This window comes from Bubalus kerabau, chromosome 11 (assembly GCF_029407905.1).
Source record: "Bubalus kerabau isolate K-KA32 ecotype Philippines breed swamp buffalo chromosome 11, PCC_UOA_SB_1v2, whole genome shotgun sequence".
Lineage (NCBI taxonomy): Eukaryota > Metazoa > Chordata > Mammalia > Artiodactyla > Bovidae > Bubalus > Bubalus kerabau.
The window spans coordinates 33,629,297-33,650,792 of NC_073634.1; the positions used below are offsets into that span (position 1 = coordinate 33,629,297).

Here is a 21,496-nt window from a genome sequence, read left to right on the forward strand (position 1 = left end):
GTATAGTGGTTGCCAGGGGCAACCATATGGGGGGATGGGGAGTTAGTGTTTAACGGGTACAGAGTTTCAGTTTGTGAAGATGAAAACATTCTGCAGATGGATGGTGGTTGCTCAGCAATGTGGATATAGTTAATGTCATAGAACTGTACACTTAAAAATGATTAAAAGAGCTAATTTTATGTCTATATGTATCTTACCACATAAAAAATGTAAAGGCTTAAAACCACAATTTAGTGTTCTCTCTTCTGGTTTGTGGGTTGACTGGGCTCAGCTGGGTGGATTTTGGTTAGAATCTGTCATGTTGTTGTGGCCAGATGGTGACTGGGACTAGAATCACTGAAAACTCGAGTGGCTGATGTCTAAGATGGTGTCTCAGTGTGGCTTCTCCATAGCCTGGGATTCTTATGTGGTGCCTCAGGGCTCCAGCAAGCAGGAAATGGCAGCCTCTGGGTCAGCTCAGGCCCAGCATTGTCACTTCTGCCGCATGGAATTGGTTAGAGGAGTGAAAGACCCGCCCAGGTTCAGGGAGAGGGGAAAGAACCCTCCTTCCAATGGGGGAGGGACAGAGTAACCTTTCAGAAGGACATTAGACGGGAGACATTGTTGTGGCCATTTTTGGAAAACTTCCAGCCTGAAGTGTAGTTGCAGGAGTCCTAAGACATTTTGGTAGGAAGTCACATTCTTGGTAGAGAGGCACATACTTCTCTGTGGACCTCTTTTTAGGAGAATTCATCTTTGTAGATTGTTAAGAGTTTAAAGGGCCCTTGGAAACCACTTGCTAGCAGTGACTTGTTTTAACTTACAGAGCAGAGAGGAGCAGAGCTTGAACAGAGCCTCCCAAATACTGGCCTCCTGGCTCCCCGGCTGGGCAAGCAGCTGTGGGGACTGTGAGCAGTAGTACAAAGGTCTGGTGGAGAGGTGGGTATAGCAGGAGAACAGAGGTGGTGATATCCATTGGAGAACCAGCATCATAGAGGCTGGGTGAGCCCCTTGCTGGCTGGTTCTGACTGGAGCATGTGATCTTCACTGGGCAGGTCTCTGCAGGGACACCCGGGGCACTTTGTGAGGAGGCTGGAAGTTCAGTTCAGTCACTTAGTCATGTCCGACTCTTTGCAACCCCATGGACTGCAGCATGCCAGGCCTCCCTGTCCATCACCAACTCCCGGAGTTTATGCAAACTCATGACCATTGAGATGGCGATGCCATCCAACCATCTCATCCTCTGTCGTCTCCTTCTCCTTCTCCTTCTCCTCCCACCTTTAATCTTTCCTAGCATCAGGGTCTTTTCTAATGAGTCAGTTCTTCATATCAGATGGCCAAAGTATTGGAGTTTCAGCTTCAGCATCAGTGCTTCCAATGAATATTCAAGACTGATTTCCTTTAGGATGGACTGGTTGGATCTCCTTGCTGTCCAAGGGACTCTCAAGGGTCTTCTTCAACACCACAGTTTGAAAGCATTAGTTCTTCAGCCCTCAGCCTTCTTTATTATCCAACTCTCACATCTGTACATAACTACTGGAAAAACCATAGCTTTGACTAGATGGACCTTTGCTGGCAAAGTAATGTCTCTGCTTTCTAATATGCTGTCTAGGTTGGTCATAACTTTTCTTCCAAAGAGCAAGCGTCTTTTAATTTCATGGCTGCAGTCACCATCTGCAGGGATTTTGGAGCCCTCTCCCCCTCCCCCCCCAATAAAAGTCTGTCACTGTTTTCATTGTTTTCCCGTCTATTTGCCGTAAAGTGATGGGACCAGATGCCATGATCTTAGTTTTCTGAATGTTGAGTTTTAAGCCAACTTTTTCACTCTCCTGTTTCACTTTCATCAAGAGACTCTTTAGTTCTTCTCCACTTTCTGCCATAAGGATGGTGTCATCTGCATATCTAAGGTGATTGATATCTCTCCTGGCAATCTTGATTCCAGCTTGTGCTTCATGCAGTCCAGCATTTCGCATGATGTACTCTGCATATAAGTTAAATAAGTTACTTATTTAAATGAAGACTCAAAGTCAGGATGAAGGCAGTCACTCTGCTAGAAGCTCAACTGCCTTAGGTTAGAGATCCTTAAGTTTAAATATAAGCAACTCCCATTGCTCAGTGTCAGTTGGTAAATCCATTCGTTCACAGCCACTTACACATTTCTGATCATACTTCGCTCAAAGTGCAGAATTTTCATTAAGCCTTTAATGGCCTTTATAATGTGCTAAGATTCATGAATATTTTGCATGTACTCCCTGTGGACTTAGAGACACAAATACTATTTTTGTGTGTGATACCTGCATTTGAGACTAAGAGCCAGGGTAATTGGTGATCTTCAATGCTTGGTTTGTAAATAGGACCTTACTAAATGATTTTTAAAAATCTTCCCCTAGTCTTAGAATTGCTTAAGTTTTGTATATTTATACACATGTACATTTAAGAAATTCCCAGCAGTCGCAAGAGTTGAAGCAAACATACTTTGCCCTCTGTCAGTCAGTTCTTCCTGCCTCTGTATTCCCACTGATATGGGCGTTGCCAGGTGAGCTTCGTGGTCAGTAACGGCCTCAGACTAGCCATGGATAAACCAAAATACACTTGATTGGAGAACAAACACAGCCCTGTTCACCTCTGAGGTCATCTCCATGGCTTGTGCCCCAGTTTGGGTGGCCAGAGAGGAGACCTGCCATAGTAATGATCAGGGTGTGTGTAACTGGATTTTCTGTCTGCGTAGTGGAGTGAATGCAGTCAGGCGGGAGAAATTCTCTTATGCTGGTGTCAGCTGGCGTGGGACCCAAATACACAGACACGTGGGCAGACGGGTATGATCACCGCTGTCTGATCTGCCACCCCACATCTCTGCCTAAGCAGATGCCCCCTCCAAGGGAAGCCTGTTGCCCCTGAGCTAAGACTTTCTTCTCTGAACCTCCTGGTCTGCGTTAGTGCAGGAGGATGAACAGATGCTGCCTGTTACTTGAAGTGGCTTTCTCTGGTCTTTCCTTCCAGACTATAAGCACCTTAGTGTTGTTGAACCCAAGTTTATGTGCCCAGTGCACAGTGCAGCCAAATAAACCGAAACATTAGAATTTGGAGGGGAGAAAGGTTTATTGAAAGGGCCATACAACGAGAACAGGGTGGCTCATGCTCTAAAGCCTGAACGCCCTGATGGGTTTCAGGGAAGCATTTTTAAATTGCAAGCTGAGGGGAGGAAGTCATAAGACGTGTGATCAGCTCTTACACAATTCTCTCTTTGGTGGATGGGGTGAAGTACTAGGACAGTTCACAGGGGTTCCCATTATCAATCATCAGGCTCTATAGGGGCTCTCTGGGGACCATGTACTCATGGTCATCAAGTAATTACTTCTTCCATTTGGTAGGGGTTTTAGCATCTGTAAAACAACTTAGGAAGTGTGCATCAGGTACTTCAAGGAGGAACTAGAGATTCTGTGACTGCCATATGACTGATTTACTGTTTAAAATGTTACTAGTTCTCCTGGCCCAACTGCTACATTCATCAGTACATATTCACGTTTTCTTAGTCATTAATTCTCGAACCAGTCTTTTGTGACTCTGGGGAGGCCTGGGAGAGTATGGCAAGAGACAGACAAGAGACAGAGAACATGGTGGGGTGGTCCGTTGTGAGGAGTCACCACAGGTTACATTAGGAGCAGGAGTCTGTAGTCATAACAGCCTCTACTTATGTTTTTCCCCCATGCACCTACCATTTTAGAGATGTTACTTTATTTAGTATGTGCAAGAACCCTGTCTTGGTTTGTCCCACCTGCCATAACAGAATACCATACAACTGGGTGGCACCAACAACAGAAAGGTATTTCCCAGAGTTCCAGAGGTTGGAAGTCAAAGGTCATGGGGTCTGCAGGTTGGGTTTCGTCTGAGGCTCCTCTCCTTGGCTTGTGGATGGTTACTGTCTGTGTCCTCACATGATTTTTTCTTTGTGTGTTTGAATCTCTGGTGTCATGTATCCTAATCTTTCCTTTAAAAAAATCTTTAAAAAATGTTGTTTGTTTACTTTTAGCTGTGCTGGATCTTCCTTGCTGTGCATGGGCTTTCTCTAGTTTCAGTGATCGGGGTTACTCTGCAGTTGTGGTACGTGGGCTTCTTGTTGCAGTGGCCTCTTTCATTTCAGAACAGGAGCACTAGGTCACGTGGGCTCAGTAGTTGTGGCTCACAGGGTAAATTGCCCCAGGACGTGCGGAATCTTCCTGGGCCAGTGATCGGACCGTGTCCCCTGCATTGGCAGGCAGTTTCCCAACCGCTGGATCACCTACATGGGTAGTCCAAGTCCTAATCTTTTCTTTAAAGGACACCATTCAGATTGCCCCAGGGTTTAACCCTAACTTTAACTTAGTCACTTTTATAAAGGCCCTGTCTCCAAATACAGTCACATTTGGAGGTCCTGGGGTTTAGGAATGAATTTGGGGTGGATGCAGTTTAGCCCCTGCTGCTGCCAAGTCGCTTCAGTCGTGTCTGACTCTGTGCGACCCCAGAGATGGCAGCCCACCAGGCTCCTCTGTCCCTGGGATTCTCCAGGCAAGAACACTGGAGTGGGTTGCCATTTGCTTCTCCAGTGCATGAAAGTGAAAAGTGAAAGTGAAGTCTCTCAGTCGTGTCCAACTCGTAGCGACCCCATGGACTGCAGCCTATCAGGCTCCTCCGTCCGTGGGATTTTCCAGGCAAGAGTACTGGAGTGGGGTGCCATTGCTTTCTCCGACCTAAAGGTTAACTGTTATTATCCCTGTTTTAGACCTAGGGGAGCTGATGATCAATGTCACTGAGGCTCGAGGTCACACAGAAGTCAGTGGCAGGACTGGGATTTACAATCTCTCTTTAACTACTAAACCTTTCTTTCCCAACCAGATGACCAGGGACTCAGGTCTTAACCTGTGGTATGCAGGGTGCTTCTCCCAGGATCCAGCACTCAGAAGGCCCATTAACCTCTTAGCTGAATGAATGAGCAGGGGATGTGTGGGACGAGAATTTGTACCAGAACATTTGGCAGATGCTTCCCAAAGATCAGCATCCAAGGATCAAGATCCTGCATCAGTTTTGGTAGATGATGGTTCTTTACTTCTCATAAAGATGATTCCAGTCCGAATGCGGTGAGATGAGTGTGTGGGGAGGAATCACATTTAAAAGCATTAAATAAGCCTTTCTGGGCAATATAGCTCCTGCCTCCTTTCAAAAACTAAAAGAGCAATTACATGGTAATTAAGATAAATTACTTGACCAAGTTTCATAGCAAAGCAGTTGACTTTGGTTTTTCCACCACTAAATACTGAATTCCAGAGAGAGATCCTCTTTGTAGCTCTTTAAACTTCCAGGACTTTCTGCTTATCTTCAGGAGGTCCACTGAGCCTGCAGGGAAGAGGGGAAGGAGGAGATTTGCATGTTTAAGATGTGTGATCTGAGCCAGGCCCCTTGCAGCTAACTTTAGCCCACGTCTTTTTCAGAACTCAGAATCCAAACCCAGGAGGGGCCATCTAATAACCATGGGGTCCCACACCCAGCCCTGCCCTGGTGGCCCTATGAAGATAATACCCTTGCTCATAAGCCTGGCTCTTCCCACTGGGGGACCCACGGCCATATAAATACCAGAAGGCAGCCCTGAAAGCAGGCCTTGTTTACAGGCCCTCAGAGGCTCGAAGGCTCACTTGTCTGCCGCCTCCCCATGGCCAGGGGTGGGCTGAATTTTTCTGAGAGTGGGAGGCCTTGGGCCTTTTTGTGCTCCTGAGCCCAGAAGGTAGGTAGGGTATGAAGAGGCAGGCTGCCAGGAATCAGTCCACGAGGGAAACAACACAGCCCGCAGAAACCCAGGAACTGAGATGGGGAAGGTGGCCAAGACAGAGCCCAGCCTCTGCCCATGGGCCCCCAGCACTCATGCTCCCTTTGCTTCCGAACTGGCAGCCTGGCCTCAGCCCTACCCAGTCACCCTGGACCTAATCACAGAGATTGTCTGTCTCTATTATACTGTTTCCTGCAGCCCTTCAAGGGTCCCATGAAGACACACTTTCTGCCTTCGGGGTCCCTGCACCTCCTGCTTTTTTGCCTTTTGGGTGCATCTTCCTTTTTCCTTTTATTTTCTTCTTCCAATAAGGTGACCCAGTACTCAGCCTCGGGCACCCCAGGGCCTCTCTCTTTCTCTCCTGCATTCAGCTCTCGTCTATCCAAGAAAGACCCTCAGTTCTCCATGTCTGGTCCCCTGTTTTCTCTCCAGGAACTGTCCGGGTTTCTAGCTCCTTGCTAGGTATTTCCTTTTGGATCTGCCTCAGGCCTCACCAATGTGTACAACTCAGCTCCTCTTCTGGCCTCTCCTGTGTCTCTACTTCTTGATGTCAGACTTCCCCATTCCCCTGTTTTCTAGGTCACATTTGGTGTCCAAGTCCTGTCAAGTATTCTTTTAAAATATCCCTTTATTGCCCTCCTGTTTTTTTTTTTTTTTTTTTTTTTTTTTTAGTTAGATCTATATTTATTGAACTAGAGGAATATCTGTTTTTTTTTTTTTTTTTTTTACTGTACTGCACATCTTGTGTGGTTCCCAAAACAGGGATCGAACCTGGGCCTTGGACAGTAAAAGCAGAGTCCTAACCCACTGCCAGGGAATTTCCCACAATATTGCTACTAAGCAGATATTTTAAAAAGCAAGCATGTATAGTATGGCTCTAAAATGAAACTTCCATATGTGTATATGTATGTGTGTATATATTTGTATGAACATGGAAACAGTGTGGAAAGATACGTATTGTGCTTTTCACCAAATTACAATAGTGGTGTGAAAATAAATGGAAAAGGATTAACTTTTCTTTATGCATTTTTGTATTGTTTTATTTTTTGAACTGAGTGTATATCACTGTTATTTATTTTTCTTTGCTGTTATAGTTTATTGAAAGATACTGAATATAGTTCCCTGTGCTATAAAGTAGAACCTTGTTGTTTATTTTATATATAGTAGTTTGTATCTACTACTCTCAAACTCCTAATTTGTCCCTTTCTCCCCCATTCTCCCTTTGATAACTCCAAGTTTGTTTTCTATGTCTGTAAGTTTATTTCTGTTTTGTAAATAAATTCATTTGTGTCATTTTTTAGATTATACATATAAGTGATGTCATATGATATTTGTCTTTGACTTCACTTGGTATGATAGTGTCTAGGTCCATCCATGTTGCTGCAAATGGCATATCATTTCTTTTTTTGGGCTGAGTAGTATTGGATTGTGTGTATGTACCATGTCTTTATCTATTTATCTGCCAGTAGATACTTAGGTTGCTTCAGCATCTTGGCTGTTGTAAATCCCTCTCTTATCCCAATTCCTGCTCTGGTAGACAATGTGATGTAGTAGAAAGAGCAGGAGATTGAGAGCCCAACACAGGGTTCAGTTCTGACAGCACTGTTTTTCAGATGTGCCACCTCAGGCAGACCCCGAACTGAAGCCCCCGATTCACTGTCCATCCACCTCAGGCAGACCCCGAACTGAAGCCCCCGATTCACTGTCCATAAGGTAGACATATGTGGGAGAGCAGATACCCTGCTCACCACACTCAGCTCACTGGCCTCAGTACAGGGCAGGATTGCTCATCCTTGGTGCTATTGATACGTTGGGCTGGATAATTCTTTGCTTTGGGGCTGTCCTGTGCATTAGAGGATCTGTTGAACAGCGTCTCCTCACTAAATGACAGCAGCCCCTGCCCATTCCCTAGTGGTAAAGACCGAAGATGTCTTCAGACAATGCCACATGTGCCTTGGAAAACTAAATCCCTCTAGTTGAGAACCACTTGTACAGAGTGACTGAGTCTTCGGTTGTGGGTCCCAGGTTTTTAGGTTTTAACCTTACAACCACCATCCACATGTAGAAAGGGAACCAGCATGGATAATATTGAAAGACACAGATACATATTGCTGCAGTTTAATATTTTACAAATGGTATTTCCTGTCACACAGCTGAACTAAATGCCGCATGTGTTTGTGATTAAATATTATGGGCTGCAGAACATACGTACTAGTAATATATTCAATACATGCGGTGGACACCTTTCCTGTGACTTAAGCTGAGAGTGTAAACACTTTCATAGAAAATTCTTTTAAGAACAGAATTTAATTCTATTCAGTTCTTTCTTAAACACTTTTAAAGAGATTCTTCATAGATGCATTTTGCACCCTGGGCTGCCCCTGATTTTTGCTTTGTTTCTGGGTTGTAAATCCCCAGTGCAAAGAGGGTAACTAGATTGCAGACCTCCAGCCACACAAAACAAGAGGGAGACTGTTTTATTTCAGACACAGCTCCAGCCTGGTTCCATTATTGCAGCTGGGGAGTCAGACATTGTGGAGAATGGAAGAATTCCTTATTTGGGAGGCAGCCAATGAAACCACACAGAAATTGACATGAAGACATTCTTTCTCTTAATTATGCAGCATTGCTGTAGAGCAAAGAAGTCACTGGCATAAAGGACTAGATTCAACCTCCTGCAGAGGCAAGGGCATTGCTTAGGGTCCTGATGTGTTCATGGGGCTTGAGTAGGAGTCAGCCGGACTAGGACAGCTTGGGCAGGGCTGAGTGCAGGAGGCTACTGCTAGGTGCTGGCGTCGCTTCCCTGACCTCTGCTGGGTACCTCTTCAGCATCTGGCAGAGACAGAGAAGCCAGACCCTAAAGATAGTCCTGGAGGGTGGTGGTCTTCACAGGTGACCCACTGACATGGCGACAGAGGGTACAGCTGCATACCCCCTGGAATGCTGATTCAATAACCAAGTGCCACTAATTTGATTTTGTTTGACCATCTGTGGTGAAAGGTAGAAGTTTGTATTTACACTTGACTTCAATAGTTTCTGAAGAAAAACAAAGGAAAACAGGCAAGAACACAGAAGTAGACCCTTGAGACTAGAGGGGTTGGGGCTGGCATGAGAGGAGGGATGAATGCGGGGACTTAGTGTACCAAGATGGTCACCAGAGGAGAGGGTGGACCTCAGTGTATGTGTTGGGCAGCAAGTCTGAACAGTTTTCATCACCAAGAGTGGGATGTCCAGTTGAGGCAGTCAGAAAGGGACCGGAAGTAGAGCAGAGTGAGTTGTGAAAGCTGCTCTCAGATTTGACCCAAATTGCTCCTCAGCTGTTTTTGTTTAGAACAGCTGTCTCAGAGTTTGTCTTTCCCACAGCCTGATGTCCCGAGGCAGTCACTTGGGAAGCACTTTGTGGAGAAACAGGCTCTTCTCAGGTGAGAACAGCATCCTTCAGGTCAGAGAGTTCCAGGCTCCAGAAAGTGGTATCTCCTGACCTGGAACTTCCTCCTTAGTGAAGGGTGACACAGGCAAGTCCTTGGATCTCTGGGCTGGTGGATGCTATCGGGCATGGACTTTGGAATCAGACAGCCCAGGTCACAGTTCAGGTCTGTCTCTTCCTGGCTGGGTGACTTTAGGCAAGTAGCTTAACCTCTCTGAGCCTTGTTTTCCTTTTCTAAAAAAATGGTAATATTATGTATATACATGTATAATTTTGTGGTGGTTTAGTTGCTAAGTCATGTGTGACTCTTCGCAACCCCTTGGACTCTAGCCTGCTAGGCTCTTCCGTCCATGGAATTCTCCAGGCAAGAATTCTGTAGTGGGTTACCATTTTCTTTTCCAGGGGATCTTCCTGACTCAGGGATTGAACCTGTGTCTCCTGCATCGCAAACAAATTCTTCACTGCTGAGCCACCAGCGAAGCTCATATACATTTGTATTGTATTATTATATCACCTTCTCGTGGTGTTGCAAGGATTAAATGAGATTATTTACATACAGTCCTTAGGAGACCATGACACCAAGGAGACTTACTAGGTACTTGATAAGTGTATTTGGTGCAGTTAATTGAACAGAATACCTCCCATTTCTGCCTAACTCTAAATTCAGTGTTTCTTTGAACTGGGGAGGGCAGTGTAGAGATTTATTTTATGAATCTCCATAATACTTTTATAAGAATTCCAGTATGATTTCTTTATTTTTATTTTTTTTAATTGAGTATTGTTGATTTACAATATTGTATTAGCTTCAGGAATATAGCAAAGTAATGCAGTTACACATATATGTGTATATATCTATATATTTTCGATTCTTTTCTATTAGAGTTTTTTACAAAATACTGAATATAGTTCCCTGTGCTATACAGTAAATTCTTTTCTACTATTTATTCTATTTTAATATGTTGGTGTGCATCTGTTAATCCCATACTCCCAGTTTCTCCCCCCTTCACCCTTTTGTAACTCTTAAGTTTGTTTTCTGTGTCTGTGAGTCTGTTTCTGTTTTGTAAATAAGTTCATTTGTATCACTTTTTAAGATATGTGAGAGCATATAACATTTGTCTTTCTCCTGGTATAATTTCTTTGGTGGAAGAAGGGGGTTGGGTACGAGAATTGTATGTAAATACAGCTTTATTCATGTTTTTGTTATGGCCTGAGGCCCTCCTTTGCTGACCTAACACTTACAATGGTGCTGATAATTAATACTTTTAGGGCTTCCCTAGACATTTTGAGAGCTTGTTAAATGCTTGGTACAGCCAAGGGAGTGTGCTAGGTTTCAGAGTGCCAGCTGCCCCATGTGTTGAGGTAAGAGGTTGAAAACCACTGTCCTACCTACAACCTTGCTGTTCCCAGCATGAGTAAGCATGTGCATTGGCTTTTAATTTGTTCTTAAGTTCACTGGACTCTGATGCTGCTTTGAAAATAAGCAGCTGAAAAGAATAGTCTTAATAGTTCCCTAATAAAGAGGAAGCAAACATGCTCCCCTGGAAACCTTTAAACCTCAGAGACTGACTTCTAGAAATATTCACCATGATACATTTTCCTTTTCTATCTGTGCCTCCTTTGGAGTCTTGGTGTCTTACCCTGTTTGCTGAAGTTTGGTTGGAATTGTCTTCTAGGAATTTCAGGATAATCCAGATTGACTGAAAAACAGATCTCTGAAAGGATTAGGGTGTGGGGGTGGGATGGAATGCTGAGGAGAAAGCCAGGCAGTCAAACCAGGGGAATCTTTGCTTCAGGGGAAGGCAGCTGGGACTTGGTGCACAGAGTCCTGGATTCCCAGCTCTCCACTAACCAGATCTTGACTTTGGAGAAGGCTGTCCAATGCTTTGGTCATCTTGGGATTGTTGTAAAGTTTAAATGACATGTTGTACTATTTTTCTACTAGAAGGACAGGAATAGAGACTCAGAGTAGATATGTGGGCATGGTGGGAAGGGGAGAGTGGGATGAATGGGGAGAGTAGGGTTGACATATATACACTACCATGTGTGAAATAGATAGCTAGTGGGAAGCTATAGCACAGGGAGCTCAGCTTGGTGCTCTGTGATGACCTAGAGGGTAGAGGGGCGGGATAGGAGGGGGATTCAGGAGGGAGGGAATATATGTATAGCTGATTCACATATTTACGTGTAGCTGTACACTTTGTTGTACAGCAGAACTAACACAACTTTGTAAAGCAGTTACTTTTTGTTGTTCAGTTGCTCAGTCATGTCCGACTCTTTGCAACCCCACGGACTGCAGCATACCAGGCTTCCCTCTCCTTCACTGAGATGCTGAGATGTTGCCCTTAAAAGGGCTCTGGAGTGGTAGAACTTGGACCCTCTGGGAGACATAGATTTAGATCCTATTCCATTTGCAAGTCAGGAAGAAAAATACTGAGGTTAAATAGGTGTTATTGCTTGAATACTTTTGGATTCCAATGCCTTTTATCCAAGGCATTGGATGGGGAGAAGTTGCAGATGATTAAAAGAAGATACATTCTAGATCTCTCGACTCTGAGCTTTCTCATCCCTCCCTGGGCCTTGGACAGCGCTGTGGACAAGATGTGGCCCCCTTTCCCTGCTGGGAGTGGGGATGGGTCAGGAGAGAAGGTAAGTGCTGGATGGAATTCAGGCTAGTTGTTGACTTCAGCAAAACTGCCTGGGGTGGAGAACTAGAACTTTGTGACTAAAATAGAAAGATGAGGTCATATAGAGAGGAAAAGGGCAAAAGGTAGAAAGGACTGATAAGGAAGGGTGTGGAGGGATACAGAAGAGGAGAAAGAGGAGCAGGTGGGAAGCAAACCTGTCCTGGACCACAGGGAGCCAGAACCTCAGAGCCCATCTGAGTGCTGTCTTTTCAACAGGGAAGAAAGGTTGGGTTCCTGTTGGGCACAATTCTGTTTGGTTGAATTAAACTTACATTATATTTGCTGTGTTCCTCCTTGTGGAATAGTCCTACATAGGGCTAAGAGAGCACTTTGCATAGATTTTGCCTTCAAGGTAGATTTTTTGGCAAGGTGTGCTTTTAAGAAATTCAAGGGTCACTTAAAAAGTAATGAGACTGATTTCTTTATTTAGCTTATGGAAGTTACTCCACCCCCCCCCCCCCCACCCCTGCCATAATAAGCAAAAACTCTGATGAAACCAGTATCATTTTCAATTTGTGGAAGCTCCCAGTGGAAAATGGATGAAGTAAAATGTTTGGTGTAGGTTAGAAATAGAGTTCAGTCTGAAGCTGAGCTATTTTTTTCCCTTGGTGTTCTCTTTTTATTTATTTCTAATAAACCCAACTAAAGCAAATATTTACCCAATCTCTCACCCTATATGAAGAATTATTTTGGCTGGATTCCTTCTGAAGAACATTGGATGGGATGGATCAAGAGATATTGTTGCCGATTTCCTCCGTCTGAGCCTCCTGGCTGCATCCCATGGAAACACCGCTGTTTGGGCTTCGGAGGGAAAGTGCTTTATGGCAACTTTAGCCCAAGGCCAGTGACAGTGAATGCTCTCCAGAGAGAGCCAGCTGGCCTGGCTGCTGCTGCTCCGGGTGTTTCTGTGCCCTCGAGAATGTGTAGATTTAGCAAATGACAACACTGAGCGGGCCTGTCCCTAGTGGAGCCCCTGGCCCTTCCTCTCTTTGTGTTGGCTCTTTTCCAAGCTTGAATGATTGCATTGGTTGAGCCTTCATTATCCACAAGGAGAGATGAGGAAGCAGACTGCACAAGGAGAAAAATGTGCCTTTCTCATGGGCTTTGCTCCAACAGATTTTGATATTTTTCATATCAGTAGATCTTGTGGAGTTTTATTTTCTGTCAGTTTGGAAGTTTGGTTAAAAATCCCAGTGGTAACACACCTTCTGCTTAAAAAAAATTTAGTTGGATGTCAACCACCATAGAATTATTGTAGAGTTGGAAATGACCTCATAGATTATTCTTCTCTAATCACTGAATGTCTGGAGTGGCTTAACACACAGTTTGTGAGTGGTAGAGCAGTGACCAGCATTTGGGTACTCAGCCCCTAGTTCCACTGGGGCCTATATGCCTCTCTCCTCCGATACTATTAGAATACTTTGAATAATTTTTGCTGTACTAGATCAGGATGAGGTGACCCGTGTTCAAATTCTGATTCTTTCCAAGTTTAGGTATATACCCGAGAGAAATGATCACACTAAAGCTTCTACACAAATGTTCATAGCAGGATTATTTATAATAGCCAAAAAATAGAAGCAAACCAATGTCCCTCAACCGAGAAGTGGATAAACAAAATGTGGGATATTCTCATGATTAACTATTACTCAGCTACAAAAAGGAATGAAGTTCTGATACATGCCATGACATGGATGAACTTTGAATGAAAACATTATGCAGAGTGAAAGAAGCCAGACACAAAAGGCCGCATGCTGTAGATTCTATTTAGACAAAATGTCCAGACTGGGCAAATTCATAGGAAAAGAAAGTAGATTGCCAGGGCCTGGGGGAGGAAGAGAATGGGGAGTGATTGCTCATAGTTTATTTTTAAATTGATAAGAATGCTCTGGAATTAGATAGTTGCACAACTCTGGATATCGCTGAATGAAACATCAGTGAATTGTCATTTTATGTATGTGAATTATATGTCAATAAGTCTATTATTAAAAAAAAAAAAATCCTAGTTCTGTCTCTTACCAGTTGGGTGACTTCAGGCAATGAGTCTAAATCCAAATAATCTCAACTATGAAATGGGAATAATGATGTATACCTCCCAAGGTTATTTTGATAAATGAGACTGTGAAGTTGTAAGTGCTGTAAACTATAAACCTTTGGAGCTGTCAGTGGGTTATAGTTCATTATAAATTGGGTGTTTATATTCTCCTGTATTTTCTACAGCACTGACAAGGTCTAACTACATAGTAGTCATTCAGATAAAGACTTTTTGAATTCAAAGGTGTTGCAGTTTTTAAAATCATAGTTAAAAACTTAACAAATTAACACTTAAAATCTTTTATCAGAAATCTAAGTGTACAGTGCAGTATTGTTAACTATTGCACGTGTTGTACAACAGATCTCTAGAACGTGTTCATCTTGAATGACTAAAATTCTGTACCCATTGAGCAGAAACACCCCTTTTTCCTCTCCCTGGTGCCCCTGGTAGCCACCATTCTTCTTCCTATTACTAACTGAGATGCCTCACATAAGTGGAATCATACAATGTTTGTATTTTTGTGATTGGCCTATTTCACTCAACACTATATCCTTAAGGCTCATCCATGTCATAGCATGTGTCTGAATTTCCTTCTTCTTAAGGCTGAATAATATTCCACTGTAAGTGTATACCACACTTTAAAATCCATTCATCAGATGATGGACATTTAGGTTGTTATCACCTCTATTGTGAATATGCTGTAATGAATGTGGGTGTGCATGAACCTGAGGGCCCATTTTCAATTCTTTTGAATAAATACACAGAAGTAAGATTGCTGGATCATATGGTAGTTTTGTTTTGTTTTTTAATTTTGAGAACTTCTGTTTTGCATTTTACAATCCACCAGAAATGCACAGGGGTTCTAACTTCTCCACATCCTTGCCAACATTTGTTGTTTTTTGTGTGTTTAGTGTGTGGGTTTTTGTCATCTGTTATTTTTCTTTGTTTTGGTAATGGCCATCCTAACAAGTGTAAGGTGATCTTATTGTGGCTTTGATTTGCCTCTCCCTGGCTGTTTAGTGATGTTGGGTACCTTTTATATACCTGTTGTCCATTTATATATCTTGTTTGAAGAAGTATCTATTGAAGTATGTTGCCCATTTTTAAATTGGATTACTAGTTTGTTTTTTGCTATCAAGTTGGAGGAGTTCCTTACATGTTTTGGATATTAAACTCCTCATCACATGTAAGATTGCAAATATTTTCTCCCATTCCATATATTAACCTTTTCGCTCTGTTGATTATTTGTTTTGTTGTACAGAAGCTTTTTAGTTTGATGTGGTCTCACTTGTCTGTTTTCACTTTTATTTTCTTTTTGGTGTCATATGCAAGAAATCATTACCGAGACCAATGTCATGAGGCTTTTTCCCTATATTCTCTTCCAGGAGTTTTATAGCTTCAGGGACTTGTGTTTAGGTCTTTAATTCATTTTTAGTTGATTTCCTATATGGTGTAGGATAAGGGTCCAACAAGGAGCTTTATTTTTGCTTGGACAAGGATCAGTTCCTTTCCTATGGATATCCAGTTTTCCCCACACAATTTGTTGAAGAGACAATTCCTTTCCCATTGTATTATCTTGGCACCCTTAAAGAGGATCATTTGACCATATATGTATCAGTTTACTTGGGAGCTTTATATTCTGTTCTGTTGGTCTGTTGGTTTTTATACCAGTACCATATTGCTTTGATTACCAAAGTTTTATATATGTTTTGATGTCAGGAGGTGTGGAGCCTTCAACTTTTTTTTTCTTTCTCAAGATTGTTTTGGCTATTCAAAGGCCTTTGAGATTCCATAAAAACTTTATGATTGCTTTTTTTTTTTTTAATTTCTGCAAAAAAGGTCATTGGGATTTTGCATTAAATCCGTAGGTCACTTGGGTGGTATGGACATCTTAACAATATTAATTAAATCTTCCAATCTGTGAATATAGGGTGTCTTTCTATTTATTTGAGTCTCTAGTTTCTTTCTGCAGTAATGCTCTGTGGATTTCAGTGTACAAGTCTTTTGCCTCTTTGGTTAAGTTTATTCCTAAAGTTTTTTTATGCTGTTGTAAATGAAATTATTTTTATCAGTTTTATTTTTGGGCTGTTAATTGTTTGTGTATGGAAATGCAGCTGATTTTGTATGTTGCTTTTGTATCCTGCAACTTTGCTGAATTCATTTATTCTAAGTTTGTGTGTGTATGTGTGTGAATGTAATCTTTAGAGTTTTCTACATGTAAGATCATAACATCTACAAACAGACACAGTGTATCTCTTTGCTTTCTGATTTGGATGCCTTTTATTTCTTTTTCTTGCCTGATTGCTCTGGTTAGGAGTTCTAGTACTGTGTTGAATAGAAGTGGTAAGAGTGGACATTCTTGCTTTGTTTCTAACATTAGAGGAAAAACTTTTAGTTTTTTCCCATTGAATATATTAGTTGTGGGCTTTTCATTTGTGGCCTTTATTGTGTTGAGGTAATTTCCTTCAACTCCTAGTTTATTATGTGATTTCTTATTATGAAAAGATATTGAGTTTTGTAAAATGTTTTTTCTGCATCTACTGAGATGATCATATGATATTCATTCTTTGTTCTGTTAATGTGGTATATCATATTGATTGATTTTCATTTATTGAACTATTCTTGCATCCCAGGGATAAATCCCACTTGATAATGGTGTATGATCCTTTTAACCTGCTATTTAATTTGATTTGCTAGTATTTTGTTGAGGATTTTTTTGGCTTCTAGTTTTCTTGTAGTATCTTTGGCTTTGGTATAAGAATAATGCTGGCCTCAAAAAGTGATTTTGGAAGTCTTCCCTCATCTTCAGTTTTTGGAAGAGTTTGAGAAGGGTTGCTGCTAATTCTTTAAATGGTAGAATTCTTAAGAGAAGCCATGTGTGTCTGAGCTTTACTTTTGGGGGGAGGTTTTGACTACTGTTTCAATTCCATACTAATTATAGGCTGTTCATATTTTCTATTTCTTTATGATTCAGTCTTAGTAGATGAATGTTTCTAGGAATTTACCCATTTCTTCTAGGTTATCCAATTTGTTGGCATGATATGGCTGGATGGCGTCACCGACTCAATGGACGTGAGTTTGAGTGAACTCCGGTAGTTGGTGATAAACAGGGAGGCCTGGCGTGCTGCGATTCATGGGGTCTCAAAGAGTTGGACACGACTGAGCGACTGAACTGAACTGAACTGAACTGAATTGCTCATAGTAGTAGTCCCTTATAGGGACTTCCCAGGTAGCACAGTGGTAAAGACTGCCTACCAGTGCAGGAGATGCAAGAGACCCAGATTCAGTCCCTGGGTCCATGAGATCTCCTGGAGTAGGAAGTGGCAACCCACTCTAGTGTTCTTGCCTGGAAAATTACGTGGACAGGGGAGCCTGGTGGGCTACAGTCCATGGGATTGCAGAGTGGGACACGACTGAGCACACACACACAGTCCCTTATTAATAAGTTTTTATTTCTGTGATGTCTCCTCTTGGATTGATTAACTATTTAAAAAAAATTATTTTTGGAGTATAGTTGATTAACATTGTTGTGTTAGTTTCAGATGTACAGCAAAGTAATTCAGTTATATATATATTTATTCTTTTTCCTCTTTGATTTCTGATTTGATTATTTTCTCTTTTTTTCTCAGTCTAGTTAAAAGTTTGTCAACGTTGATCTTTTCAAAAATATCAGCACTTGGTTCATTGATTTTTAAAAGTTTTTTGTTCCCTGTTTCATTTATTTCTGCTCTAACATTTATGCTTTCCTTTCTTCTGCTAACTTTGGGCTTAGTTTGTTTTCTCGTCCAGTTTCTTGAGATATAACATGTTATTTATTTGAGATTTTTCTTCTTTTTAATCCCTGGAGAAGGGCATGGCTACCCACTCCAGTATTCTTGCCTGGAGAATTCCATGAACAGAGGAGCCTGGCGGAGTACAGTTCATGGGGTCACAAAGAGCCAGGCACAACTGACCAGCTATTGCTTTCACTTCTCTTTGTAATGTAAGTCTTTATCATTGTAAACTCCCCTCTTGGTACTGCTTTTGCTGCATCCCATAAGTTTTGGTATGTTGTGTTTTCATTTTTGTTTGTCTTATCTTATTTTCTAATTTCCTTTTCAGTTTCTTCTTTGACTCCTTGATTGTTCAAAGCGTATCGCTTAATTTCTGCTCGCTTGTGAATTTTCCAGTTTTTTTTTTTTCTCCTCCAGTTTCATTCTGTTGTGATTGGAAAAGATAATTGATATAGTTTCAATCTTTTTAAATTTGTTGAGGCTTTTTTTGTAAACTAACTGATCTATCCTGAAGAATGTTATGTGTGTGCCTGAGAAGAATGTGTATTCTGATGCTATTATGTAGAATATTTTGTATATATCTGTCCAGTTCATTTGGTCTACAGTGTTGTTCAAGTCCTCTATGTCTTTACTGAAGCGACTTAGCAGCAGCAGCAGCATGTCTTTATTGATCTTCTATCTGGTTGTTCTATCCATTATTGAATGGAAGTATTGAAATCTATTACTATTATTGTGTTGCTGTCTTTTTCTCCCTTCAGTTTTTTAATGTTTGCTTCATATACTTGGGTGCATTGTTGTTGGGTTTATATGTACTTGTAATATCTTCCTGGTGAGCTGACCTTTTTTTCATTATATAATGCCCTTTTTTGGCTTTTGTGACAGGTTTTGACCTAAAGTCTATTTAGCCCTATTAGTATGGCCACCCCTGCTCTCTTTTGGTTTCTGTTTCCATAGAATATCTTTTCCCATCTTTTCACTTTCAGCCTGTGTATTTTTTAAATCTAAAGTGGGTCTCTTATAAACCATGTACATTTAGATCTTTTTTTTTTTTTAATCCATTCAGCCATCAAACTGTACTGTTTCAAGCATTTCTTTAAACTCAGTTAATCTATAAATCTGGATATTTTAAAATCCAAGTATTTCTCAGAATGAAGACCTCTAGTAACTTGAATTTTTCCCCCCTCATTTTATATTATTTTCTTTTTCTCCTTTAACAGAGACAACATATCTGATTCATTGGCAAGACCACAGTCTGATCCCAAAGATGTGTTCCACGAATCCAGGCAACTGGGTCACATTTGATGATGACCCTACTTTTCAGTCTTCTCAAAAGTCAAAGAATTTCCCTCTGGAGAATCAAGGCATTTGTCGGCCAAATGGACTTAAACTGAACCTTTCTGGCCCTAAGGAATTTCCTAGTGGATCTTCCTCTACCAGCAGCACCCCTCTCTCCTCTCCCATCATAGACTTTTACTTCAGTCCAGGACCTCCAAGTAACTCTCCTCTTTCTACACCTACCAAAGACTTCCCAGGTTTTCCTGGCATCCCCAAAGCAGGGACTCATGTGCTTTATCCTATTCCAGAATCATCTTCAAACAGTGCACTTACAACAGCAACAGGTTCTTCCTCATTGGCTACTAAGCCAACCTGTTTCTCCCAAGCTTCCTTACCCAGCGACCACTCATGTATACATCCAGCCTCCAAAGTGGGTCTTGCAGATGAAATGAGCCCTCACCAGGCTGAAGGGTTCCAAAGTGATACTCCCCAATTTCAGTATTTTCGGGAGGACTGTGCCTTTTCAAGTCCGTTTTGGAAAGATGAAGGCAGTGCTTCCCAGCTCACCTTCGACCCTCCAGGAAGCAGAAAGATCTTCCCATCAAGAGACAAAGAGGTGCCTGTGGATCAAAAAGGCTTAAATCAGTGTTCACTCAACTACATCTGTGAGAAGCTTGAATATCTCCAATCAGCAGAGAACCAAGACTCATTTGGAAATTTGTCTATGCAGTGTCTGTATGCTGAAGACCCTGCCTCTTCCTTTGTCCCCCACATGCTCTTCAGGAGTCAGCCAAAAGCTGGATGGTCTTTCATGATGAGAATTCCAGAGAAGAAGAACATGATGTCTTCCCGTCAGTGGGGGCCAATTTTTCTAAAAGTCTTACCTGGAGGAATTTTACAAATGTATTATGAGAAGGGGTTAGAAAAACCATTTAAAGAGTTACAGCTTGATCCATACTGCAGGCTTTCTGAACCCAAAGTTGAGAACTTTAGTATGGCAGGAAAAATCCATACTGTGAAGATTGAACATGTGTCTTACACAGAAAAAAGGAAATACCATTCTAAGACAGAAGTAGTTCATGAACCAGACATAGAACAAATGCTGAAGTTGGGGTCCACAGAGTACCATGACTTCCTCGACTTTCTGACCACTGTGGAGGAGGAGCTGATAAGGCTGCCAGCTGTTTCAAAACCAAAGAAGAACTATGAGGAGCAAGAAATTTTCCTGGAAATTGTGGACAATTTTTGGGGTAAAATCACTAAAGAAGAAGGAAAATTGGTTGAAAGCGCTGTGATAACTCAAATCTCTTGCCTCTGCTTTGTGAATGGCAACACTGAATGCTTTTTAACCTTGAATGACCATGAGCTACAGAAGCGAAATGAACGCTATTTTGAGAAAGATCCAGAAAAGAAGGGGATTGATATTCTTGACTATCATTTTCATAAGTGTGTGAAAGCACAAGAATTTGAGCAATCAAGAATCATTAAGTTTGTACCTCTGGATGCCTGCAGGTTTGAGCTGATGCGTTTCAAAACTTCGCACAGCGGGGAAGATCTTCCCTTTTCCCTGAAGTCGGTAGTGGTTGTCCAGGGGGCATATGTGGAGCTTCAGGCCTTTGTCAACATGGCCCCATTGGTCCAGAGACCATCCCATGCCGGTTCCTTGAGGTCCTGTGACAACATAATGATACACTTTCCTGTCCCGTCTCAGTGGATCAAGGCCCTCTGGACCATGAACCTCCAGAGGCAGAAGTCCCTGAAAGCCAAAATGAACCGCCGGGCGTGTCTGGGGAGTTTACACGAACTTGAATCTGAACCTGTCATACAGGTCACGGTGGGGTCTGCAAAATATGAGAGTGCCTACCGGGCTGTGGTATGGAAGATAGACCGGCTTCCTGATAAAAATTCAAGTAAATATTCAACACACTAAGCTGATTTTCATATGAAATCTCTTAAATGTTTTCACCCTTCTCCTTGGGTTGAAACCAGACTGAGGCAGATGATAATGTCAGTTAGCTAAGGCCATGCTTATTACATCAGTGGGTGGGAGATGGAACATTTAGTCAAACAACTGACTTATTTTGTCCCTTTATACCTATTTCTACCAGATAAGTTTAACTGAATTTTTTTTTTTTTTAAATAGCGTAAGAACTACCATCTGAAGCTAGGATTTTATTATGGATAGTGATACTGAGGGAAAATTTCTAGCTGGACCTCTTCACATCAACCTCAGATATTAAAATTATTGTTCATATAGCTTAGATTCCTAGTTAACCTTTTAAGATCTGTCATCCTTGAATATACCTGAACCTTTTATATTCTCAGCCAGTACCAAGACTTCCTCCTTGTTTCAAGTGATAGCTCAGTTGGTAAAGAATCCGCCTGCAAAGCAGGAGACCCCGGTTTGATTCCTGGGTCGGGAAGATCCACTGGAGAAGGGATAGGCTAACCCACTCCAGTATTCTTTGGCTTCCCTTGTGGCTTAGATGGTAAAGAATCCACCTGCAATGTGGGAGACCTGGGTTCGAT

At 41.9% G+C, this 21,496-nt stretch overlaps 1 protein-coding gene across 3 annotated transcripts in view; it reads left to right on the forward strand.

Annotated features, from left to right (window-relative positions):
* STON1 (stonin 1) overlaps nucleotides 1-21,496 on the forward strand; it is a 56,062-nt gene that overhangs the window by 19,955 nt on the left and 14,611 nt on the right. For 2 of the 3 annotated variants that reach the window (XM_055540043.1, XM_055540044.1), the window contains exon 2: nucleotides 18,910-20,877. In XM_055540043.1, coding sequence (XP_055396018.1) covers nucleotides 18,957-20,877 — 1,921 coding nt within the window. In that variant the 5' untranslated portion in view covers nucleotides 18,910-18,956. Of the gene's footprint in view, nucleotides 1-4,801; nucleotides 5,044-18,909; nucleotides 20,878-21,496 lie in introns of those variants that run through there. The other variant, XM_055540042.1, reaches the window with a different exon arrangement.